This window comes from Haliotis asinina, chromosome 12 (assembly GCF_037392515.1).
Source record: "Haliotis asinina isolate JCU_RB_2024 chromosome 12, JCU_Hal_asi_v2, whole genome shotgun sequence".
Lineage (NCBI taxonomy): Eukaryota > Metazoa > Mollusca > Gastropoda > Lepetellida > Haliotidae > Haliotis > Haliotis asinina.
The window spans coordinates 20,554,776-20,582,755 of record NC_090291.1 but is presented as its reverse complement, the minus strand read 5'-3'; the positions used below and the strand labels follow the sequence as shown (position 1 = coordinate 20,582,755).

At 42.0% G+C, this 27,980-nt stretch overlaps 1 protein-coding gene across 1 annotated transcript; it reads right to left on the bottom strand.

The window, feature by feature from the left end:
- Positions 1–16: 16 nt before the first annotated feature.
- Positions 17–27,980, bottom strand: LOC137258248 (T-cell immunomodulatory protein-like). Its single transcript, XM_067795849.1, has 17 exons — positions 27,744–27,980; positions 24,529–24,774; positions 24,059–24,110; positions 16,714–16,785; positions 15,595–15,710; positions 11,875–11,936; positions 11,645–11,726; positions 11,323–11,411; positions 10,920–11,089; positions 9,905–10,058; positions 8,842–8,944; positions 7,411–7,454; positions 7,148–7,226; positions 6,754–6,875; positions 5,033–5,115; positions 4,228–4,345; positions 17–3,841 (listed from the first exon to the last, which is right to left on the bottom strand). The coding sequence occupies exons 1-17, from the start codon at positions 27,919–27,921 to the stop codon at positions 3,782–3,784; spliced, it is 1,830 nt and encodes a 609-aa protein (XP_067651950.1). The 5' UTR covers positions 27,922–27,980; the 3' UTR covers positions 17–3,781.

The window sequence follows — 27,980 nt, the reverse complement described above, 5'->3', positions numbered from 1 at the left end:
AATGATGAAAATTATCTGGAAAACAAATTTTTATTGTCAACAGACATAAATATATAGACACATTATGTACAGGCATTTGAAAATAAATACATATACAAGTATGTAAACAGGGCATGTAGTTGATCAGTTTGTAGGGTAGCACCAGGTTGTAGCCTTAACATCTAACTAACTGGACCACTGTTCTCTGTAGACTTCACCCAGTCTGTAACAGACAACACCTGGCAAAACCAGTCATAAAGCTAAACTGTTCACAAGGAAGGGGATTTGAGATGTATATGAGGTACGATCTGATTACGTGCATTGGAATACCTACCAGTACTAAATGTGTTTGATAGAAAACCTTAGCAACAGCAAATCACATTTTCTCCAAATATTGTCTTCACAATAATATAATATTTAAAATTTGTATAGGTTCCAATAAGACTTAAAGTGCTCCCTTCACAAAAGGACTAACATCATTTAAACTGCTTACAGTGGAACAGACTGGTTCTGCATTCTTTCTTTTGTCTGTATAGGCAAAGGACAGAAGACAAAGATCCACTTAGAAATTTCAAACAAACCTGTAAACTACCACTCATGCAAAAGAAATAGAATAACACCTTCATACTTTCACACACACAATTTCATCAGTCACAGTACATGCTCTGTCAGAATATCCTATGTTCATACTCTCTGTATTGTGCATGTGATCAAAATTATGGGCAAACATTTCCAATAATGCAAATATTTTCGAGAAACCATACATATTTGTGTGTTTAACTGGTGCAAATTCACACTTCAATTTACTTACAGGTTCAGAAGAGTGATCTCCCTTGATCTATGTCAACTATACTGCATGTAACTTGCAATATGGAAATGAGGTTGAAACTAAGAAGAACGAGCACAAATTTACATCCTGCCCAGCCTTTAAGCAAAGTAGTCTTGGAATGTTCAGAACTTCACAAAACAGAAATACTGCAAGGGTTAGATAAATTCAGCCACACATACACAGAACATGATACTGATTTCCATGAGATGGGGAATGATATGAAGGAAGATGACAAAATCAGAATATATACATCCCAGGACATACAAATGAAACATGATGTTAAGGGAAATAAATTAATGCATAATAAACTCAAACATAATTACTTGGTGCAGACCTGACTTCAGACTAGTGAAATGTATAGATATATCCTGGTCGATGTGCACCTGGTCCTAGACACCTTGATGGAAGCCTACAGTATAGGTAGGCCCCATGGAAACAAGGAGCATAACCTGGAGAAACCTTCACTTAAAACCAAAGGTAACAGGACCCAAACACACCTTAGGCACGTAACTCACACCAGCTAATTGCAGCAGTATCTAAGACCAATGCCACTGTTGTTCGCCTTATCTCTGTGTATGGGTTTTAGTATGCAAGTGGGCATGGGTGATTCAGAGGCAAAGTGGCTGACATTTACAGGTCAGGCTCGAGCATCTGTCTTAGCAGCAGCACCAGGTCAGGGGGCTTTCATAACACAAAGTCATCCTGATGTCATCCTTGTAGCTTTAGTTTCATGTCCACGAATTTCACCAATGCAGCCACTCCTATGTAAACAGCATCACTATTGTTTATATTTTCAACCACAGCTGACACCTGGCAACATCACAGAGAGTATCAACCAAACAGTACTATACCTAACTCTCTCCTCTTGAACCAAATTCTCAATTATGACAAGACAGACGTAATCAACCTTGGTTCAAGCTGACCCAATACTCTTGATTATGCAGTGATAAGATAATTTCACACATATCGCAACTCAGAACCTTACACATAGGTGACAACATCATGCAAGTTTACTGGAGGAACTGCCAAATTATAAAGTACACAAACAAGAGTGAACAATGAAATCTCTCACTGAATCATACTAGATCTTAAAAGGGAAAACAAGCAAAGCTTATTGTAAACACATAAAGAGTATTGCACTGTCAGTTTGGTACAAGACTTAGATACAAATCAAAGAATAGGACCAATTTTCCTTTAAAAAGTACATGCATGTACAAACAATCTGAATACTTTTTGAATAGTGTCCACTTGATTCAAACTACACCTGGAGTCAAACGACGTGTTACCGTGTTACCCACAATATCACAGGAGGATACCAAGCACTCAGCGACAACTCAGAGAAAAACAAGCATTTCACTAGTTTCTTTGACAGTTTTTTCTGGTCAGATTCCTTGAGGTCCCCCAAACTTTCCCATCTCAGGATTATCATGGAATTAAAAAACCTGTCAATGTATGCTTCAGTTGAAATGTAAAGGTCTATGATTTTCTGATCACGAAAAGCATGGTATCTATGAAGCTGTAACTAAACTCTTCAAAATCAGATCTACCACAATGTAATGGCTCTCTGTCACAATGCGATACCTCTTTGCAAGAAGACACGACCTACAAAGTCAGTGTGAAGTCTAGAACTATGTAAGCTTTGTGGAATAAAACCCTGGTGTTCAGGAGACTGACAGTACACACAGTGTGTCCAGGTTGCCCTCTGCTTAGCATGTACTGACACCTAACAGGTCATCAGGCCTGGACACAAGGAATTACAGAATGCCAAGTTTGAACATGTTCAATACTTTTTTCAAACTATCACAATTGACTTGGCTCATATTCCATGAAGCAATATCAACCAAAGATACTAAAATACCTAATTTCCAGCAAAGGATACCATTTTCCTATACAAAATAAAAATCCAAATGAGCTTCAAGTTGATTTTTCAAACCTGATTAAGGATCCTACTTCATATTATTCATTCATTGTAAATATATTCAAGGTCATCATGTTATGTACGTCTCTTCAGCAACACCATGATTGTTTTGCACATCACTAAATAAAACTGCAGAGGTGGCCAGTGTTGCCAAATTAAGATGGCTTAATAGAATTCTTCTGGAGATTCTTCTAGATTGTACAAAGCATGGAAAGTTACTAGTAGAACTCTGCTGTTGAATGAAGCTCCAGTTCCTTATGAAACAGAATCTGAGGAACACTTTCCAAGATGAGCTTTCTCTTCCCTCAGTGGTTACTTGTCACATCTTCCTACGTAACCTCTGTTCTAATACGACCCTTTCATGGTGCGAGTGTTCAAGACTTGTGATTGGAGGCAATCAGATTTAGTAGTGCAATCAGCGACCTTGTTTCAAACGCGATCATTCGAAAGATCTCGGTAATTTCCGGATGCATCGTGAAAACTAGAACCTCTTCCTGAGCGGGATACTCAAATGTTTCTTCTGGACAGAACTCAGTCATGTCATTTTTGTTTCTCCACATTGCTTGCATTTGTCAAGTTGAATCTAAGTCTATGCAACACTTCTTCTGATTGGACAGAAAAAAGGGAGATAAATCTGCTGCCATTTTTTGCTACTAGGGGATTTTATAAGAACCGAGAAATATGGCCGACTTAGATCAGAGGTTAATAGGAAGATATCACAAGTAACCTCCGTGGGAAGTGAATGCAAGACAATTTGTTTCAATAAGATTTTAAGCTACATCCTCCACTGCCCCATAACTAACCATATTCAGAGTTGACTAGTGTTTCCTACTGTAAACATGTTGTCATGGTTGGACAACAAGCTTGGCAGACAATGCTTCAAGGAGGAGTCTATTGATTCTCTGTAAAGAAGTGGATTTCTGGGCTAAGAACTTATTTCATATGACTACTAGATCCATACTCTATTGCAGTTGCTACATGGACAGATCAGGTATGGAATATCTGGTCTGGTTGAGTCACTGTCAGCCGAGTGTGGTTGGAAGTCTCAGGGCACTTCACATAGCATCAAAGTGAAACTTGTGAGCTTCTTGTAGTTTCTCTTTCTTATCTTCAGCCTGAAAACACAAAATTTATGAACAGAATGAGTGAAGCAACCCTTGCACTGTCTGTTCACTTCATCCCTTGAGCATATAGCACACAAAGAGGGATGTAAAAACTAAGTAAGAATGAAAGTATGTAAGATTGACAAAGAGAATTTCCCTATGCACAATGACCACTTTCTGTTATGATCTGCACTGAACTTTGCTAGTTTACAACATGATCTGAACACAACAGTGGAAATGTTGATACATTACTTCTGATGACCTCAAGATGTGTTATCACTGGGGATCCTTGTATTTTTGTATGGAAACCACAGATAACTACACCAAAGGCACTATAGTGGGGGATGACAGTATTACAACATCCCAATTTAACCAACTATTTACTTGGCCACACGTACCCTTTCTCTCCAGTGTAGTATTCCCACAATTCCTGCTATAAATCCACATGTACCCAGCAGGGCTGCCCCTGTCAGAAGAACCAGGCGGCTCGGGGTCAGGAACAGGATGTTCACCCACCTACATACACACAATGGTAAACATCAGCTGTTTCACAGTTTCATAAAGCATTACCAGATATTCTACATTACATCAGTCATTGATAAATAATTCTCATACTATGATGTACATAAATCAAACTTGAGAAACTCGTAGCACTTTTAACAAGTACCAGTTTATCAAACACTTAGTCTAATACGGTTCATTTCACTTTTTTATGTATGCAAAAGAAACTTCAAAGTGTGTATAATCTTTAACAAATACTACCTGGGGAGGTTCAAGCAAAGAGTGGACGTTATATAATGAAACATACATTTTGTAGTTGCTGTTTGTCTCATGTATAATCCCAATGGGTCATCCCCCAAACCTGACAGGCAGAACGTCATTATCTTCAGTACTTTTGGTACACTGAACATGGACTTGTCACATTATCATAAATAAATGGTCCCTCACCTAAGCTTTGAACGGTTACTGTTAATGTATAAAAGTTTCTAAGGCGCTGACAGTACTTTTATCCAACGATAATGTCACAATGCCTTGGCATCACTGCGCCATTCTAGTCTGCCTCCTCGAAATCAAACACTTTTGCATTGCATCACAATGCTTTGGCGTCACTGTGCCATTCTAGTCTGCCCCCTGAACTACAACCGTCCTCATGCTCTAATGTGTGCATGTAATTGTGTACAGGTGTGTAAAAGTGACACTTACGATGACGGATCATCCAGTGGATAAGGTATAATCACCAGCTGAGAGTTTGGAATCAGCTGAGTCCACTCCTTGTGACGCGGAGGCTGGAAACATGATGGCATACAACAGATGCTTTCTCTGCCTTGGAGATACAGTTAAACAGTTATGTGGTTGCACTGGGAAGCACAGCAGTACTAATTCTGACATGAAATGTTTCATGCAGGGAAAAATAGACAAGAGTCATCAGAAGATGACATATCCCCCCAGCCCCCACATATTTGAAAGGACTGTTACTTATTGTGTTTTTAGACCAAGTCTGAATTGTTTCCAAGGAATTCATGAAAAATATTAATGCCATATATCTGTAATTAGAAAAAGTCACCATTTCAAGATCTGTATCATATATCTGCCAAGATCCTTTGAAAAATATGAATTATGTTTTCGAGTTGTGCTCCGGAAACAAAGTCCACAATGTGTTCATCGAACCGAGAAAATAATAAATCACAAAAACCTGTAAATACTAAAAGGCACCACGTTGGGGTCTGCCACACATATCTACTAAGTTACACTGACAGATATTAAGAAGGTTTTGAGTTCTGCTCCAGAAACAAAACACACATCTCATTTCTGAGACAACGTCTGAATCGTTTCCATGGAAACCGAGAAACCAAGAAATCACAAAAAACTGTAATTAGTAAAAGGCACCATTATGGCTTCTGACTGGTACATCTACCAAGGTTTGTAGAAAAATAAAGAATGGATTTTGAGTTCTGCTCCGGAATCAAAGCCCATCCCTCCATTTTGAGACAAAATCTGGAAACGTTTCCATGGAAACTGAGAAAATGATAAATCACAAAAACCTGTAAATAGCAAAAGGCACCACTTTGGGGTCTGCCACACATATCTAGAAAAAATTGCAGAAAAATATTGAACAGGTTTTGAGTAAGGCTCTGGAAACGAAGCCCATCCCTCTATTTTGAGACTAAGTCCAAAACGTTTCCATGGAAACTGGGAAAATGATAAATCACAAAAACCTGTAAATAGTAAAAGGCACCACTTTAGGGTCTGCCACAGATATCTCTCAAGTTTTGCAGAAAAATATTGAATGATTTTTGAGTTCTGCTCCGGAAACGAAACCCATTACATGCTGGGGGTATAACAAAAGTCATCAGAAGATGACATATCCCCCCCGGCCCCAACATATTTGAAATGACAAATCATCTGAAGGTTACTTGATATTTTTTTATACTCGTTTTTTCAATCGTTTCCATGGAAGTCATGAAAAATATAAATGCCATGTATCTGTAAACAGCAAAAGGCACCACTTCAAGATCTGCCTCATATATCTGCCAAGATCTGTTGAAAGATATCAAATGGTTTTCGAGTTGTGCTTGGGAAACAAAGCCAATCCCTCCCTTTTGAGACTAAGTCTGAATTGTTTCCATGGAAACCAGGAAAAATAGAAATGCCAAAACTTTGTAAATAACAAAAGGCACCACTTTGTGGTCTGCCTCACATATCTAAATATATAGCAATATATACCATCTATGTCATCATGAAAATAACTGGTGATAGAAATGTAACCTTTACATTAACTAACTGCTTTAACAAAATATATACCCCATTAAAGATTGTGATTAATGTACCTTGGAGCAACAAAAAATATTCCAAAATATTTTTGGCATCTAGCCACTGTTCAAAAGGGCCGACTCAGACCTGTCTTAGCTAGTAAATATGGGTACCTTGTCCTTGGGGTGTTGTACACCAACTTCCAACTTGTCAACAAAGTTGGGCATCTGTCCAAGACCAAAATGTACAAATGGAAGCTGGAGGGAGAAGTAGGCAGTCTGCGTGAGCTGAGAGGCTGTAGAAGATAAGGGGGGATAACTCATCACAGTGGAACACACACTAGGCAGCTTATGTCTACTGGACTGTTAATGTCTATTTGCTATTAAAGTTTGATGTTTGACCTTGTTAACCACATAACTGCATGAAATCAGAAACTCCTTCAAAATGTAAAACTCTAGCTACATTAGTGCATCCTGAAAATCATGGCCATTAATCCTGACCATGCTAATTTAATGAATGACACCTTCTCTTCTGAGTGTGATTCACTGTCACCGATAGTTGCCTCACCTACTCCAATCTGTGTATCACCATCAGCTCGTGTTGTGGTGAATCGGACAACAGGACCCACTTGATTCACGCCATACGGCTGCGAAACAACAAACAGGTTAAATCACAGCATAACACTCTGCATTCAGTTCATGTATTTCATTTTCATTTGAATAGAGAAAATGCTGCTTTAGTATGGCTATCTTATTTAAAATGAATGTACTTGTATGATGACTGTTGATACCAAGACTTTACAGACTGAACACAGGTGACACTAGACCTACCTGGTGTCCATCTTTGCAGTTGTCATTGCACAGTCCACTGACAACTGAAACACAGACATACAGCTGGCCTGATTCAGCATCTTCACTACATAGAAAAGGTGACAATACAACCCACCATTTAGCACAACAAAGTCAATCAAAAGCAGTCTAAGTAAATTTAGGGTCAGTAGGGTCCTTCACTGCTTATTCTGACTCTAACAAACCCTAGTAGGCCGCATCATCTGACCTTTGAGCAACCAATGACCATTCGATCATTTGTGACTTACAAAATTCCCCAGTCTCTGACACTTATCCCTCAACAAGCGAAAAACCGCATAGAACACAGATGGCTGACCTGCAATTTATACACTTAGGCTTTCTAATGTCATGAATACCATTAGTTAATATTTCTGGAAACTGACATCCTTGAATATTGTCCAAAACACTTTTTTCAGTGACTGTTTATTCACTGTTGTGGTGTGCTCAATGTGCATCACTCAAAAGTGATCGTTTGGAAAATAGCATTTGGAATCGTTTGGGCACAAACGTTTTTTAAAGTAAAAGTTCAAAAGGTATGTGTGAATGTTAACTTTCACAATTTGGTAAGCTGTATTCTGACTGGTCAGTTGAAAAGGTTAGCTGACAAGACCGTCTTCTTGGGTTTGTTAGACTCAGTATAGGCGGTGTGACAAATAATACCCTATGTTTACTCAGACTGGGAGTAAGAGAGTATATATCATACTTCTCTGTATGGAAGAGAGAGGAGGAGGAGAAGAGGAGAAGAAAGAGAGATAGGAGAAAGCAAAAGGGGAGACAGGGACAGAAAGAGCAATATACAGAGAGTGAAAGTGGTAGAGAGAGTGAGGGAAAGGGAAACTTGTTGTTTACCGCAACACTCAAACGTATTCCAGCTATATGGCAGCAGTCTGTAAATAATTGAGTATGGGCTGGACAGTCTATTGACCAACAGTATGAGCATAAATATATGCAATTGGGAGAAAAGAGAAAACAAAAGGGTAGACAGGGAGAGAAAGAGGGAGAGAGAGAGTGAAAGTGGTGGAGAAACAGGGAGAGTTGGCTGGTTGTTGTTTAATGCCAGAGAGCATGGTGGCAGTGGTCTGTAACTAATCGTCTGGACAGTCTAATGAACAAGTATCAACATATGCAACTGGAATACGATGACAGGAGTCAACCAAATCAGAGAGTCTGATCTCCCAATCCTGTTAGTTGCCTTTAACAACAAACATGGGTTACTGAGGATCAATTCTAACCCAGACCTTCATGCATAGGGAGAGAGAGAGAAAGAGGGGGAGAGATAGAGACAGTGGAGACAGTGAAAGAGCGAGGAGGATGGGAAGAGAGAAAGAGGAGATGGAGAGAGGGAAAGGGAGAGAAAGGAGGAGAGGGAGAGGCACTATGAAATGTAAACTCCAAAAGACAAGGCCTACTCACCCAGCACCTTCAGGAAGCAGGCATCTTCAGAGAAAGTCTGTCTGAGAGCTGTGATGTGTGCCTCCTTGGAGCTGATGGTGTTAACCAAGATGTCCAACACACCCTGGTAACCGGAAGCAAACATCAATTTAACACATGTAAATAATTCTCCTAATCCTACTAATCAACCAGGCACATTGTACAGTGGCATATTGTTAAACACCTTTCACTGACAGTATATCCCCATTACATTTACATGGAAACTATACGACCCCAGAATCATTAAAATATAAATATCTTCATGTATTGTGTGGTAGTGGATACAGTGTCTACCCTGACACTGGAATACAGATAGTTTGACCACTTAGACATGAAAGGTTATACTTGTTGTTAGCCTTCCTAAACACTACGAGGATACATCAGCTGTGTGTCAAAGGATCAGTATGTTTATGAAAGGCACCTGGTATCTCAGTGTTGAAACACTATCCTGATTGACAAGTCCACATTAGTAAAAGCAGCTGCACACACATGTGCATATACTGCACCTACGTAAGTGGACACATTGTGAAACTGAGTCCAGTGCTAAACCCCATATCACATAGAATCTCTTTGGGATGAGTGAGTTTAGTTTTATGCAACACTCAGTAATATTCCAACGGTCTGCAAATAATTGAGTCTGGACCAGACAATCCAGTGATCAACAGCATGAGCATCGATCTGCGCAACTGGGAATCGATGACAAGTGTCAACCAAGTCAGCGAGCCTGACCACCCGATCCTCTAACATCTAGCATAGTCGCCTTTTATGGCAAGCTAAAACCTTGCTGAAGACTTATTCTACCTACTCGACCTTCATGGATGAATCTCTTTGTTCAGGGGTCCCAATCATACACAGAAGGGAAGTAACTCTTACCACCACCCACTGGGAAGATACTGGCTTTGAAACCAATGCTGCAATCTATTCAAACATCAGTCATTTCATACTTAAATCTTCAATGGAAGTGTGTGTACCACATGTATGACAACTGTTATTTCACACACAAGAATGCACACATACACGCACATATGCTACCCACTGCACTCACATCATCCTGCAGGTCGAAGAATGACACCTGCTGCATGTCTGGCCCCAGGGGTTGCAGAGGGGAGTGGAAGGCAATGCTGTAGGTCTGAGAGAAGTCATCACAAGCCGAGGAACATGCAACATTCTCCAGGAAAAATGCTCCATATGTCTTGTTACTGGAACACAAATGAACATCCACTGCACATTCCTTTCCGTTCGAAATTACATTTCTGTAGGTGAATACAATTAAGCCAGTTTGTCTAAAACATTTCACTACACTCAATGATAGCTCCATGACATCAATACACACTATGTTAACTAACCTGGGGAACATTAACTTCATCAGATCCTTTGCCTCAATTCTCCTCTGAATCATATTTGCATCTAGGGAACAAGTGGAGATTTGTCGTCACATATATCCTGAGATTATCAAGGATGCATATCACCATTCTTTATATCTGAGATGACTTAGGCACTAAAAGTGACATATGTTCTCTGACATAAACAGTCAAAACACCTGTTTAAGACTACAAGACATGGTCATCAAAATCCCCCACTATGGGGTTCTGTTCTTATTTGGTTCCTGTTTGTAGCTCCGTCACACCATTCATGCCCCGTAAACATATACATTTGGTTTCTGTATCCGAACAGGTACAGAGAAAATCTGTTCCCATCAAGGATAACCTGCACTAAGTCAAAAAAGGCATAACAAGGCCATAACTCTTGACAAAAATTGTAACCTTTTCCATTTTCAATAATCTGTTATGGCTTTTGAGAAATCTGTCCCCATCATCTTGGATAGATGAATGGATGGACGGAGCTCAAACCTATAACACCCTCAAGTTTGTGGCTGGGGATAATAAAAGTATGAATGCAAGTATGACTATTTTGGAGCTATACTGGAATGTCTGACATTTGATTGTTGATTTCATGGTCATGTATAACACAAATGTGAGCTGTTGATGGGAGATCTGGAGACACAATACTGTATCTATCTAAGGATGTCAGATCAGCAGCAGGAATGGTTTGTTACTCACCCTCTTGTGTTTGTTGACAGGACGGCAACAGCGTCGGGGTAGGAGTTGAGATTAAAATCTCCTGCACGAAGCATTGGGGGAATATTCACTAGACGAGGCTGATCTGCCATGGGTACAAAGTTCCACGTTCTGCCATTTGATTCTTTAAAGTTTACGCCCATTTTGTGCCACTGGAAAAACAAAAGACACATTTGTGAAAACTGACAACACAAATAAGTAAAAGATTAGCAATAGATGCCATTGAGAAACTACAAACATTATGATTCAGAAAAGAATAAAAGGAAAATGGCAGCTCCAGAGCTAAATAAGGAGCTGTTTTAGGAAGAATGTAATGATAACAGAAATGCCCATCCAAAAAATATTCTGAGTGGCGTTTACAACATTTAACAGCAGAGTTGTCTACCTTGTGCTGAGACCATACGAAGATCATACTGGAGGAACAAGCAGCATCTGTGCAAGCTGGTAACACAATGTTTATGCGATGATCGCTATCTGAAACAATTAAACATATCTAACGTCAATAAATTCTGCAATATATGTTCAATATAGTGTTTTAATATGACACTCAACATTTATTTTACTTCTCTTACTAGTTGATCTAGCAAATCACAATTGTAGAACAAGTATCTGTATGACTACAGTCTGATGAGTGAAACCACCTGGATATTTCCCTGTCTGACTATGAATTACTTCAGAATACTGCTAATCAGCAACAGAGAACTTACTCATGTCAACAAATGTTGGATGTCCTATTTCTACAGCTCCATCAGGGATAGGAATTGTTTGGTTCCAAATAAACTCGCCATTCTGAAGACACAAAATTCTTTCATCATGCAACATTGGATCTATTGATTCACAGAACACTGGTATGTTACAGTATTGTTATGCACACTGATATGTTGAACATTAGGACACTTTTGTAAGCATATAATACATTATCCAATCACAAACTTACTGTATTACTCCAGATCTCAAACTGTTTTTTCCCTTGGGAGTCAAGAGACATCACAATCAAATCTAAACAGAAAACAAGCATCAGTTAGGTATGAAAGCCAACACTATCATCAAAACATCATGATTTATCATGTTCATCATGTCACTTTGAAAGATTGGTTGCATAGTTATTTAATGCCACACTTAGCTTAGCAATATTAGAAATAATCCAGTCTGGAACAGACAAACCAGTGATCAACATCATGAGCATCATTCTATGCAATTGGGATACGATGATGTGTCAGTCAAGTCAGAGAGCCTGATCATCCAATCCCTTTAGTTGCCTACAATGACAAGCTTGGGTTACTGAAAACCAATTCTAATCCAGATCTTCAAAGGTACAGTTTGTAAGACATATGACTGGAATCAGAACACCCTCAAAGCCACTGGTCATGTTGAGCCCCTCAAAACCAAGATGCAACACTGTCAGAGGCAAACAGAGCTGCAAACATTTCTTACACAAGTTACAGCTATCTACAAAAAGCAATTCACAAATACCCTATTTCAGTGAAAGGAACAGATTAAAGAAAGCATCCATGAAGCTCGTGAAGCACACTAACATTTATTCAACAGTCCAAACATTGTTTCCTAATTATATGACACAGGTCTAACAATTTGTGCTTCATTTCAATCATAATACTGAATACTGTCTCCTCTGAAAATGAAATTTTCTGAATAAAATTGACATTTTATACTTATCCTGACTCATGCCTATTTGGTTATCTCCTTCCTCTATGCAAAGACATATGAACACTTGAAATCCCCTTCTTTGAAGCAGATGTACAATCACACTCACCCACAGGAAGTCTCCCCGTTTCCCGCCACATCGGTCACATGACCAGCTGTGCTTGTCACTCTCTTAGTTATTCCATAAGCCCGACACGAGAATTGGAGAGAATCCACATTGTTTGAGTGGAGCAGTAGGGAGGGCTTGACGTCATGAGTCAGGATACATATAAATTATACTGTATATTACCATATTATTTGAGGACCAAAAAGGGCAGTCTGTAGAAGGGGGTTGGCTTAACTATGAGACACAATTTCAAAACATTATTTTTCGGGTCGTCAGTGCTGTTTCAGGACGATGTTAGAGGTTAGCGGTAAACCTGGCAGGACGTTTATGATGATTACAGCCAGTTTGTTATATATGATCAATAAAATACATATCCAAGTATACATTATATTACATATTTTGCTCATAGTCATAATTAAGTTTCACACCTACCTATTTACACACAATAATTAAACAAGAAAAATTGTGTCTTGGGACATGGATGCCCCGCTGCTGAAGGAAGAGTTCCCTACTCTGAGTGTCCTCTGGTGATTAATTTCTACTGAACAAATTCCATAAACATCTATGCAACTATGAGATGCACACCTTTCGATGAAATGACACCCCAATGAAATACATGCACACATGTATAATCAATTATGCTTAATCAATTTTGTTGAGCAGTTTTTGTGGAGAAGTGGATAGACTTACTCCCCTATTTTACTATCATCAGAGAAAAATTTCACAAAATATGAAATTGTCTCTAAACATCAAAATACTATAAAATACAAAAACAAAATATGAGATGGACACCTTTACAGCCTCTATAAAAGGCATATGTAAGCTAAATGTATTTTGTGCAGTGGTTTGTGAGGAGAACTGGATAAAGTACACCCCCTGTTGTATTGTCTTCAGATCATGAATACTGCAAGTTGTGAGCAAGCTGTCCTCCATGTGAAGTCTATTTATAGCTGACTGGTTGTCACTTAAAACTGTCATATTGCCTCTTTGCCTCATGAAGACAATCAAATGCTGGGTTGTGAATAAAGCCTTTCTAATGTTGAAAGGGCTTTTTACACCTGTAGACAACTTCCTGAATCATGACCAATAACAGCATTCTTCGCAGGACGCTGTTTTTCAAAGGCCAATCAGATTGTAAACGATCATCGTGAAATCTTGTGCAGTTGATGATTCCCTCACTAGCATTCAGGCTTGTCTAGGAGATACACGAGTGAACACATGCATAGATGACTGTGTAGAAGTGCCCAAAACCTTCCACCACTTAACACTGACATACGTAGACTGTCCTCCTAGTCGTTGTGTCGGTGTTCTTCAACTGAAGATTATACCGTTGTTATCCTATACAGATGTTGCAGGGAAATTCCCCCACTTCCCCATGTTGGTACAGGTTGACTGTAGTAACCGGGTTCCATGAAGTGTCAAAATAAATGCGTTGAATTCCTCGCTGCTGGTGCACAACAACCTGATGTTATTGTAAGATGCTTGAATTGTTTATCCTTCTTCGAAGTAAGTAGAACAGATAAATCATCTTCTCTTCTTCGAAATAGGAAACTTCTGGTATTTAACGGTGAATGTTGATAAGTTGATTCTGCATGTGTTGGTCTAGTAGAAGAGTTTGTATTCCTCGAATGCGTCAGTGCATGCATGTGTTGGTCTAGTAGAAGAGTTTGTATTCCTCGAATGCGTCAGTGCATGCATGTGTTGGTCTAGTAGAAGAGTTTGTATTCCTCGAATGCGTCAGTGCATGCATGTGTTGGTCTAGTAGAAGAGTTTGTATTCCTCGAATGCGTCAGTGCATGCATGTGTTGGTCTAGTAGAAGAGTTTGTATTCCTCGAATGCGTCAGTGCATGCATGTGTTGGTCTAGTAGAAGAGTTTGTATTCCTCGAATGCGTCAGTGCATGCATGTGTTGGTCTAGTAGAAGAGTTTGTATTCCTCGAATGCGTCAGTGCATGCATGTGGGAAATTATAGAAAAGTTGTCCGGAACCGTAAGGGAACATGAAGATGTGAAGTCATCATGGATCATATCATAGAACTCCTTTGATGATGAAGTGAGGTCTAGCCCAATCGTAATCTAAGAAGCCAACGACTCTCCAATGAGTCATCGCTATTCCTCCATGAATGCATTAGTTATCGATGACTTCAACTCTTCGGTTGAGATGACATGGATTCTGATGATGACCTCTTCTGGACTAGGACCTAGTCTCCATATTATCCAAAAGGCACCCCCAGAGTACATCTGGTGATTCACCAGGAACCTAAAGATCAGCAGTAGTTAGCAGATGGTTACCAGATGCAATTTGTATAAAACTGCCAGACATGACTTGAGAGAGTCTATGTAAAAAATTTTAGCACGTATTTGAATATTAAACAAATACAAACAAATAACTGTGCAAGTCGGACATAATAATACGGAACAGCCACAGACAGTCATAAACTACACCAGGAGAAATACATGCTCAAAAAAATATATGTAAATTTATCCACAATTTCAAATTGTAATGATAATTAATACGGACCAAAGCCATATGCTGCTAAATTTTGTGTAAAGGACCGCAATATAAAAGGATATTAAATGCCGTATAGGAACTCAAGTTGACTCCAACTGTCTTGTTGGCTAATGGAGGAGAGAGTGGCAAACAGGGCCTGTCATGTGAAACGAGGAGGCTGCCTGTGGTGAGGGTGATTGTTTACCCGCTTCAAAAGAAGGGAACTGCAAGCGACTTCGAGTGTTCCACTAACTTCACACAGAGAGGGGACAAATAAGCATGAGTCTGGATAAGGAAAAGTACAAAGAGGTGGATTACAGTATGGACAATTATAAAATTAGTTGATAATTATGACTTGTGAACAATTATTCCACACTTGAGAGATAAGGATACAGTTACCTGGCGCCATGTCATCATTTAGGTCCAGGAATCCCGATGCCTGTGGGACATGCAGTTCTGGCAGTTCAGAGGAGCTTCCATTGTGTAGATACTGCACAGTGTAGTTTCTGTGCTTGCTGCAGTACAAGGGGCAGAGTCATTCACATACAGGAGGCAAAGGATGTCTGCTGGAACTGTCTTGTAGTGACGTCAAATTCACAGAGGACACTAAATGAACTTCCGTGTAATACCATTTTTTATTAAACAAGTTAATGATTTGGAATCAAATAAGCAAAAGCAACTTTTTACACTAAATCTTCACGAATTATAAAAAAATTGCATTTCATGGAAGTGAGTTAAGTATTCTGTTTATCTCTGTCCAACATAAAGTGATAGAAACAGTATACAGTGTAATGAGTCTCAGCTTTCCGCGAGTCAAGCAAGATCTAATAAAATTGTGACAGAGGTATTAGCATTGTGACCTCATTACTGCAAACCATTATGATCTCATATGTCTAGCGGTATTACGCCAGTGTAACGTACAGAAATACAATGGTCTGATGACAATGCCAAATGGCAATACAGTCATCCCTCGCAATAATGCTCTTTGCAAGACAGTGGATTCAGTTAAACTGTTGGGTAATCCGTGGCTCCCACATAAAAAGTTGCCCAGCAATCACACAATGACACACCTTCACATCCTCGATATCTCCAGGGTATGCATTCCAATAAATCTCCTATATACTCTGTATGCATCTATGGCTTTTATTACCTCCCTTTGCAGGCGTCTGCATTCTCACAGTAGCTAATCTGATAAGACACCATTACAACTCAGCTAGCCAGTGTCAACAAAGAAAGTGCTGGCAGTTGTGAACATTTGTTTGCAGTGCGTCTCAGATTTGGAGGAAATTATACAGACAAACTGTCAGATTCAAAACTTTACAAAAATATATGCAAGAACTCCTTCTACGTCTTTTAGTGTGCCTTTTCGTGAATTGTGTTGCCCAGATTAAAAAGCAAAATCGAGTTGTGCCACTGCCTTTTAAGTCTACCAGGCTTCAACAATTGACCTCAACATTCTGGGGCTCTACGGTACATGTTTTTTATAGAAACATAGAACATTCTCATCCTCAAATTTACCTGAAAATCCAAAAGGCACGAGACTTGTTTGTGAACTCTGCCAGGAGATCTGGGATCATATCTCCATTAGCACTGGAAACATACAATCAGTGAAGTGAATACACCTACAAATGTATTTTGAACCTTCATCATTTCAAAATGTCAGCATGGATAACTAGCAGTTAAAATAGCATTATAAGGTTCTGTAGCTAACATGACTCTTTTCTGAAATTTTATATCAGATGAGAAATATCACACAGATTAAAGAAATATATGCAAAAGAATTTAAACAAGCTTATAGAAACCAACAACCTCAATGCCTAGAATACATTCTACTCTTTTGCATGTATAATTTTCTGTGTGGGAGACCTCATTTACATGATGGTTGCCATGGTTTTACTGGCAGCCATTATAGCACATGAAGCTGAAATGAGTGTGGTAAAAATATACAAAGGCAATTTTATTAAAACTTACAAAACCACAACTTAATATATATCTATTCAGTCCTATAACTAACAATATACACATTATTGTTATTGCATTGTGAAAATAAAACACATAAACTTATACAAACCTGTAGAGGTTATGAATTCTTTGAAGAATGTCCTCCTTGGGGTACATATATAGCATTAAAATGTCCATTTAAAAATGCCTACGACAGTTGTAACAATATTGAATAAATATTTTACAAAACAAAAACTCGTTTTTGTCTTGTGAGACCACCCCTACAGGGCCCCCACCCGGGCCCCTTAACAGCCAAGAGCAGGTAACTCTCGCCGTGTACCTCATACCTCACTTTTCATGCTGAGATTGTCAGACAGAATGTGGGGAGGCGGGTGGCCGTACCCCAAGGAGGACATTCTTCAAAGAATTCATAACCTCTACAGGTTTGTATAATTCTTTTTCAGAAGAAGTCCTCCTTGGGGTACATATATAGCATAAGACAGACTCCCAACGAACGTGAGTCGGGAGCGGCATTCTGTCTGCTGATGTGTACCCTACACACACTCTCATACACTGCCGAAGCTGCGAGAGATAGAGAAATACACTTACCCAATCACCAAGCCGCTGATGTCAATCAGGCGGGGGCGTGGCAACATAGGGCCGAAAGAGCCAATCGACAATAACCCAGCAAAGGTGATGGACATATGACCACACCTCATGCCATTCACTGTAAATATTCCCCCAAACCAGCGAAGTAGTGCCGGGAATAACAGTGCAAGGGTAAATATGAGCATATGTCGACGCTAATAGTGAAAAAACCGTCTAGAGGTAGTTTCTCTTTGTGTTTTGTTTTTCCCACCACCAGGGGATATCCGTCACCAATATAACAAGAAATGTTTCGTGAAAACCCACCACCAGGAACATTTCATGATAAACAAAGTCGAGATCTCAGACGCTCATTCAGCTAGGGGAATCACGACTCTGCCCACTGGTGAGAACTGTATGGCCAAACCGAGCACGTTCCCGTGAATGTTTGTCCAGTTGGTAGTGACGGATAAACGTGCTCGGTCGGCTCCAAATAGCCGCAGAGCAGATCTCCTCAATGGGCAGAGCCGCGGCATAAGCCTGTGACGTAGCCACTGCCCTAACAGAATGAGCCTTTAACCCATTAGGGATAGGTAACCCTTTATGAGTATATGCCATACAAATGGCAGAGACAAGCCACCTAGATATGGTTTGCTTGTTCGCCGGCAGACCAGCTCTTCCCCCGCCATAACAACAAAACAACTGGTTATCTTTTCGGATATCAGCAGTTCGTTTGATATAAGCCCTAAGGGTCTTACGGACATCTAAGACGTGAGCACGTCGAAGAGAGGTACCGGGCGAGGGAGGCTGCATGAGCTTAGGGAGCTCAATAGGCGCTGTAACATGAAAAGCGCCTGCGATCTTAGGACGGTAAGAATCCGGCAGTCTAATACTGACCCTGTCTTTGTGAAAGACGGTCAAAGCAGGATCCGCTGACATTGCATGAATGTCACCTACCCGCCTGCCAGACGTTACCGCCACAAGAAAGGCAGCCCTCCACGTTAACAGCTGGAGAAAAAGAGACGATAGCTCGTGAAAAAGAGGACCGGACAACCAGTCAAGAACGACTGACAAGTCCCACGGGGGACTAATCCGCCGGACAGTCGGACGGATCCTATCCACACCCGCTAAAAAACGCTGAACAAGAGGGTGCTGCCCCAAGAGAGCACCGTCAACAGGAATATGGAATGCCGAAATGGCCGTGGAATAGCCCCGGATAGTAGAGGCGGCTAGGCCTGACTCTAACCGGGACTGCAAAAATTCCAGTACTTCAACTAGAGTTGAAGAAAAGGGATCAAGAATCCCCCTGTTGACACACCAGCGCGCATAACAGGCCCATCTATCCTCATATTGAACGTTTGTCGAATCCCTCCGCGAAGCCAGAATTGTGTCTGCAACTGGTGCAGAAATTCCGCTCGCTTGGAGGCGATTCCTGACAGTGGCCAGGCCACCCACTGAATCCTGGGATTCGGGTGCAGCGCTCCGTTCTGGGATAGTAAGTCCGGTTGAAAGGGTAAAAGGACAGGAGGCAATGCCAGAAACCTCATCATTACCGGAAACCAGCTTTGAGACGACCAAAGAGGAGCAAGAAGCACTAACAGTCGAGCTGGTTGGGTGGCAAGCTGCGAGAGGACCCTGGGAATCAGCGGCAGAGGTGGGAACGCCCACAATACCCTGTCCGTCCAATCGAGCTGGAAAGCGTCCTGAGCGATGGCTCTCGGATCCGGTATCCGAGAACAAAACACCGGAATCTGGTTCGTCCCCCCAGAGGCAAACAGATCCACCTGGAACGATCCGAACAACCGGGAGATAATCCCGAATATCTCCCGATGCAACATCCACTCGTGAGGAGCTAGGACACATCGAGAGAGCGCGTCTGCTCGAACATTGTCCACCCCGGGGAGATACACGGGACACACCCGAACATTGAACCGGTCGCACCACTGTAGAAAGTGCCACGCCTCCTCTAGGAGGGACGGAGAAACCGTACCGCCCTGTTTCAGGATATAGGTCATTGCCGTCTGGTTGTCCATCTCTAGACGTACCACACAGCCTCGAACCGTCTCCCGAAAGTGTTGGAACACTAGCCGGACAGCTCTCAATTCGAGCACATTGATGTGCAGGCGCGTTTCGTGCCGTAACCATAGGCCCGAAACTGAATGGGCGCCCAGCACGCCACCCCACCCTGTGAGGGAAGCGTCCGTCTGAATTGAAAGGGTTGGTGAGGGAGCGTCCAGGGGTAACCCCCTGGATAGATTCCCTACCACTGTCCACCACCGTAAATGAGGAAGGAGCCACTCCGGAGTGAGGAGAATCATCTCGTAACTCCTGCCGTGGGACCACATTCGCGCCAAGGCGTACTGAATGGGTCGCATCCTCAACCGCGCCCTCCAAACAACGTCCACCGTCGCTGCCATGTTGCCTAGCAACTGGAGCCAAACCCGAGCCGAAGCCGAGGGGGACTCGAGGAATTGCATAACAACTCTCTGAACTTTGGAGATCCGATCCGGCGACAGGGAGACTATGCCTCTCGCTGTGTCGAACCGTGCGCCTAAGAAGATCAGATCCTGTGTAGGAACTAGGTCTGACTTCTTGAGATTGATAATCCAGCCCAACCTGGTGAGAATACACATTATGGCGAATGTTGCGTCTCGACTCAAGTGAGCGGCAAGTGCTCGTATAAGCCAATCGTCCAGGTACGGGTGACAACACCTGCCCTGTGACCTGGCCACTTGCGCTGGGATTAACATAAGCTTGGTGAATACCCTCGGAGCCGTAGCGATGCCGAAGGGAAGCACCCGAAACTGATAGCATACCCCGTCGAAGGAGAACCGCAGGTACTTCCTGAACTCGGGATGCATCGGAACATGCAGGTACGCATCCTTGAGGTCGATGGACGTAAGCCAGTCGCCTCTTTCTACAGATGAGATCACTGACCGTAGTGTCTCCATCTTGAATGACGGTACCTGCAGCATAGTGTTCAGCCGTTTGAGATTGAGAATCGGTCTGAACCCTCCGTCCTTTTTGGTGACCAGGAAATAAGTGGAGTAAAATCCCTCTTGTTCCTGGCCCCCTGGAACCACCTCGATGGCCGCCTTGTCCAGTAAAGACTGAACCTCGGCGCGGAGAACCTCGGCTTTCTCCGGAACTACCGGCACAGGAGTGCGCCGAATTCCGGAAAAGGGAGGCGGGTCTCTCTTCCATAGTGGTAAGTGGCCGTCCCTGAGTGTGGATAGGACCCAGGGGTTGGAGGTTACCTTTTCCCAATCCGACAGGAAGTGGGAAAGGCGGCCACCCACAGGAAGGTTTGGCAGAAGGCAATGAATGCCCGACGTCGGCAGTGCTCCGACTGCTTGATTCGGGATCACTTGCAAGGGCTCCGGAGGATGACTTACTGGGAAGCCGGGGCCGACTTCCCTTTCCTCGGAAAAGGATGCTGGGGCGCCGCAGCCTTGCCCTTGCCCTTGCCCCTACCCTTACCCTTACCCTTCCGCGCCTGCAAGGGCTGTGCCCACTTAGCAGAGTCCTTGGCCGGAGCCGAAGGATAAGCGGAGGAAAGCACCGGGGGACGCGCACGAGAAGTGTGAGGCTGTTCTAACAAGGGTTTAGACTCCTTGAATGTAGACACAGCCTCCGCGGCCTCCCGGATTACTGATGCCGCTCCCGGGAAGAGAGTAGATCCCATCCGGAATGACAGTGAAAGTAGCGCTTGTTGAGTGGCCGGCGAATACCGTGCCACGGACAGCCACAGTCTACGGAGGCCCATAACTGCAGACATCATCTGACACGCCGAGGACCTGATCGAGTCCCGCGCCAGATGTGACTGCACCTCCGTAAGCTGTTGAGCGAGCGTAGGGGAAACACACTCCTCCTCAACACCGCCGCCGTCAACAAGCCGACGCTGCAATACCGAAGTATATGCGGCGTGTATTGTGACCTTAAGGCATTGAGCTGCATTTCGGTACTGCTCCTCAAACGACCTATAAGCCGATTTGAGGGCAGTAACGTTAGAGGTGAACGGAGGCAGGCGGCGTCCTTGCTTAGTCGAAGCTAAGGAGCTGCCAGAGGAACCCCCCAGGGCGACCGATGCATAGATACAGTCGTCGACCACTGGAGGGTTATACAAGTCAAGATCACCCATCAGGTAACGTCGGTCTAGCTCCGGCAAATCGAAGCGTGACCGCGCTCCCGTTAAAAGAGGGTTAATCACTTCTGACAAAATAGAAGGGAGGATGCGCAACCGAGAATCCACCACCTTGGCTGGGGCAAAAGCCTCACCCGGCAGTCGGAATTCCTCGGGGTCAGGTGTCGCCGAAGCAACCACGACCTGCGGCAGGACAGAAGCAATACGCTCCCGTACCTGCCTCAGCGAGGCGCCGAGCGAAAACGAAAACTCACTCGGCCCACCCCGGTCCTCCCCCTCCTCCATTATCTCCTCGGCGCGATCCCCCATGAGTGACACCTCAGATCTGTCATCTAAGGATAGCTCCGGGGGATCGGTCGAGGGAACATCCGAAAGAGAGAGAGGCCCGAGCAGAGCCGAGCGGCCCGACGCCATAGACCCGATGCCCGAGACTGAGTCTGGGTGGCGGATCGCCGGCAACGCTCCCAACATAGGCATGGTCCCATGACCAACACTGGCAACCTCGGAGTGGCTGGCAACCGACTCTAAAGTCGGTTCCTGCGCACCCCTAATGGAAGTCCCCACACCGGCGCCAGAGGCGTGGCTGGGGAGTCCCATGGAAGCCGAAGCCGGATACACACCCGACTCCGGACGAACGCCGATCTCCTGACGGAGACCGGACATCGCATCCGAAATCAGGGTATGCACCGACGCCATTTGCTGCTGTAACAAAGACGAAAGTAAATCAAATGTTAACGGTTGCGAGGGTTCAGTGGGAGGTGCTGCGGAGGTAGAAGCCACCGCTGGAGGTGGAACCGAAGTACCCTTCGCTGGTTTTGCCGTATCCCCCCCCGAGACTGAAGCCGAAGACGCCTTCTTAATATCTTTTTTGGCTTTTTTTGAAGGCGGCTCCTGAGCCCAAATATCCCCCCCCGCCTGGATCAAAGATCTATAAAAGATCAAGTCTGCATGACGGGATTTTTGAGCCCTGGGGGAAAAGTCCTGACATACGGCGCATCCTTGCTCGTCGTGAGCTTCCTCCGCCAAGCAACGCAGGCACAGAATATGCTTATCCCTCGGGGGGAGTTTTGCGTTACAAGTAGCACACCCCTTGAACTGGAAAAAACCGAACCGTGCTATGATTAATAGCAAGGCCCGTTAATCCAACAAACACATGAGTATTTAACAGAAACAATAATACGCACTGGCGATATTTAACCGTTAAATAATAAGAAAGCTATTTATGAAAACATACAATAGCATATAAGTATTTCTTTACCATGGAAAAGAAAGGTAAAAAACCATACAAATATCTGGTTTGTATTTAAAACCACCTAAAAGAATAGGCAGAAGAAATAACCACCAGGTACGTGCCGCCCGCCATCTTGTCAGCCACATGACTGAAGACCACGGTAGCCACGGAAAGTTACAACATTTCATGAATGAAAAAGAGTGAAATATGCATTCCTAATACCGCCCGTGCGTTAAAAAGGAACCATACATACGGTTTTCGTAGCTTTCTCACTCATTTCTCTTCAATTCGTAGGTTCTCTAAGTATGAGAGCTTGCTGATGGACGACTGTCCTCAAAGACGACAGCATGAAAAGTGAGGTATGAGGTACACGGCGAGAGTTACCTGCTCTTGGCTGTTAAGGGGCCCGGGTGGGGGCCCTGTAGGGGTGGTCTCACAAGACAAAAACGAGTTTTTGTTTTGTAAAATATTTATTCAATATTGTTACAACTGTCGTAGGCATTTTTAAATGGACATTTTAATGCTATATATGTACCCCAAGGAGGACTTCTTCTGAAAAAGAATGTTGGGGTTCTTTTTCTATATGGAACAGATAGCAGCCATATCAACTGACTGACTGAGATTAATACTAAGCCGTTTTTTGCCATATTTCAGCAACATCATAGCGGTGGACACCAGAAATGGACGCTGTACCCATGTGGGCATTTGAACCCAGGTCTTCGGTGAGATGGGCCAGGCTTCCCAACTGCCCCCAGGGATATTGAAAGCTTCCTGAATTGCTAAAGGCATATTCAATGATCCACTTTAAGTCAGGTGAGTTAAAAATTCAGGAAGCTTACTCGAGACTTTCTCTTCCTTTGTTGTTGAACACCACACTCAGTAATATTCTAGCAATATGGCAGCAGTCTGTAAATACTAGTGGCTGGACTAGAAAATCCAGTAATCAAAATCAAATGACTTACTCAAAAACTTGTGGTTGATCCCTTAATGTTTCATTCAGATTCAGGTAGGTTTCTGAAATGCAAATAACAATTCACCTTTAATAAGACACACAAAAAAGATACAACCAGTGAATATTGTTAGCATAGAACATGCTTACTTGAAACCCTGAGTATAAACTAGTCATAGGACTCGTAAGTAGGTCAGGCCTCTTTCACAAGACATTAGTACTTCCTGTGACAAACAATATACACATAGTATAGTCATATTTGGCAGTCACGCAACTTCGAACCAGAACTGGTTCTTAAAGACATCCTTGTCACCGGAAATCTGCTACCAGAATTAAACTGGGGTCCATCTCGCATATCACAAGTTGGTGTGCCCAAAGGGATCTGGGAGCTAGCTTAGTACTAAGACTGTTTGTTTGCAGGAGTTACAGGTCTTATTTCTTCAGTCAGTCTCTGACATTTTTCTAGGTATATTTTTCCCTTACTTCTATCCAGATTAAGTCCATTTCCCCAGTAAATCCTGACACTCAAGGAGCTGGTTGGCTGGCTTTTATCCTGAAGTATTAGCATCACGTCCATCATAGAGTCCCCATCGAAATCTGCTGGCACGACACTGGTGACTGTGAAAGGGTCAATATCACTAGCATCAAGAACAGTGCGATTCTTAAAGGGAATGTCTGTCACAGTGGGCGTCACCTCAGCATGACCCAGAAGTAAACACAATCTTTTCCCTGAAAAACAAAAATATTCATGAATCAGCAAATACTATGAGAGCTGCATCAGATAGTACATGACACTACTGTTTAACACAATATGCTGCAGGCATGTGACAATGTGCTGAATCTAAAAACTAGATGACTATTTCATGACTCACTTCGCACTGATAGCAAAACCTATGAATAGATGAAACGTGATAATTGTGCACACATGTAACCAAAAGCATCATGTTTCTCAAGACTTTCTCTGTTCCATTAGTAGATCCATAAAGAATGATTATATGTAACCATGTCCTATGACTCATTCAAAGTAAGAGATGTGGGGAGTTTTTCAGAGTCAGTGCTCCGAATACCGTACACATTTGGCCACAGGCATCACCTGAATCGCTTCGGTTACAAATACTACGTCATGGCGCTTTTTGTTTAAAAGGTCATCCAATCATTTTGCCTGCTCATTAAACTGGTTGTCCATTCCATTTTCCGTTTTTACCATGTGTTCAGAGAAAGGAGGCTACCCTTAGTTATTTCAATTTGTACAGAGTGACTGTAATACAGTACACTATTTTTTCTAACATCGTACACATATTTTAATTCCGTACACTATCTAAATGACACTTTCACTGCTGTTAGCTCTTAATACATTTTACATCTACATGTACTGATTAATTATTAACTCGGAATAATGACTGAAGGTAAATCAAGTTCAAAACTCTATTCATTTTTACATTTCTTTATTCATAGTTATCACTAGAACATAAAGAACTTGAGTTGATGAATATCGAGTGTTGTCAATCTTAGCTAATGTTGAAAATGCATATTTGTTTAAATGTAAAGCTTTATTCTTCATTTGATCCTTCAGAGATAAGTATATTATAATATATTATTATTATTATTATTATTATTATTATTATAATACACAAATATATTTCTGAAAGCATTTGAAAACAAACACAGGAAATACACACCAAGTAGTTTTACTACAACAATAAACTAGAAATTCCAACGGTTATAAGATAAGACATGCAATAAGAGTTTTGGGTTGGGTAACTGACTTGTAGCACGCTCTGGGGAGTTTGGGGTAGGGGGGTTGTCCCTGCTGATACATTCCGTGGGAAAATTTGAATTGCAGTGACGTAGTAACAGTGCATCATCGTCATCAATGGTTTGAGGTTGAATCAGCGTGTCCTTCCAAAGTGACACAGTGAACTGTTAACACGCCAGATAACAGAAGCATGGGAATAGAGATTTCACTTAGCATCAGAAGGAAACGAATTTAAAAATGAATTTATGGTTTTGACACAAGGAGTTTATGCACTGCAATACAGGAAAATAGTATTTCAAGTGTTGTTAACAAAAAAACCCCTGGAAACCGAATCACTAACTGGGAGAACCTGTAGTACAGTGGTGCACCACAACTTCTCGTGGGGACAGTGTCGATATGTTGTATGTCCTGAAATGCATTGCAGAAGGTAAGAGTTTGAACAATACAAGATTATAATACAAGATAGGCCATAAGACTGTTTGATTTAGTGGCGTTATTCTGAAGAAAGTATGTTTGTGCAATACTTCTTGTGGGCAGAATTCCCATTGTTATACAACTGAGCACTTTCCTCAAAACCGCGTTTTAACTAATGGGTTACATTACGTGTTATCAACGGGACTACCACCAATTTGTGGTACAGCGCCTGTTAAAATTGAGAAAACAGCCACGAAACTACTGAATCCTACTGAATCAAACTTGGCACCGCAATGTGTAATATGTGAATGAGGCCACCTGTCAGCACTTGTCACAGAATATTACATTATTCAGGGCTTCCATACCGTAAATGCTTTTTATATTTCCCGCTTTGAGCTGTCATGTGTTGAGGTTCGCGGATCGTGACCTTGACGTCACCTGGCAAGGAGTGGAGAGAGTCGCTATTGTGCAAGTGCACATTGCGGTAACCAATCATATATCGAAAGGGAAAGCACATGACAAATACACATGATAGCTAAAAATAGAGATGGGGATTACCACATTTCAACCGACAAAGGTCCGGTTTTGCCACACGTAAACGTAATAACCTATTGCGCAAAATTCAAAGTGTACGGAAGTAACGGAACTTAGGAGCCTGTATGATACTCGGAGCACTGACTCTAAGTATTTATTCATTGACACATACATAAGAGTTACTTGCTGTCAGTGAGCAAATCTGTAACTTCACTTCGAACATTGGAACTGATCAGGACGATTAGCCAATTTAAAAGGCAATAATTAACTGTTTTGATTCAGGGTGTAACTAGAGATAAACTATTAGAATTTAATCCAGCAAATCACTTTCATTCAGCTGTATATTTAAGCTATAAAAAGCTACAAGTGGCTGTGGAAGTTTATTTTATTCTTATAAGTGACACGACCTTAATGGTTCGTTTAATCTATATACACACATTGTTATTGACAAAGGACATACAGAACAAATTAACAGAAAGGAAAAGAAGATATTTCACTAAATTCATGCATTAAAAGCATGGGTTCGTTATATCACCATTACACATGCCATTTGATAAGACAGAAAATTATGGGCACCACACCAGTGAGTGAGTGAGTTTAGTTTTGCACTGCAATCAGCAATATTCCAGCTATATGGTGGCGTTCTGTCAATAATCCAATCTGGACCAGACAATCCAGTGATCAATAACACGAGCATAGATCTGGGCAAATGGGAACGATGTGTCAACCAAATCAGCGAGCCTGACCACCCACTTCGTTAACCACTCATATGACAAGCCTATGGCAAGCATGGGTTGCTGTTCTACCCTGGATCTTCACTGATCACACCATAAAATCAGTTCCTTAGATACGTTATGTCAGTCAGTTTGTCATTTGTGTTTGTGAAAAAACGTATGTTATCATGGTTGGAATCTTTACTCAAAATATATAACCTATAACACATCATATCAAGATATAATTATGAGTCACTGTCAAGAGTTAATTTGTACATTACCATCTTCTGACAGGACAAAAATATCAGTTGATTTATCAGCATCGAAGTCGCCAAAGGCAGCAACAATTCCATGTGAAGAATCCCCAAACACCAGAGATGTCACATCGGACAAAGATGCCATTGAGTGAAGTGAAACACATTCTAAAATAACGAAAACTACGGTCATTTGATAAAACATATTCGCATCTTCACAGTCAGCACCAACTCGTATGTCGTAGCTAGTCTATCGCAAGTGTC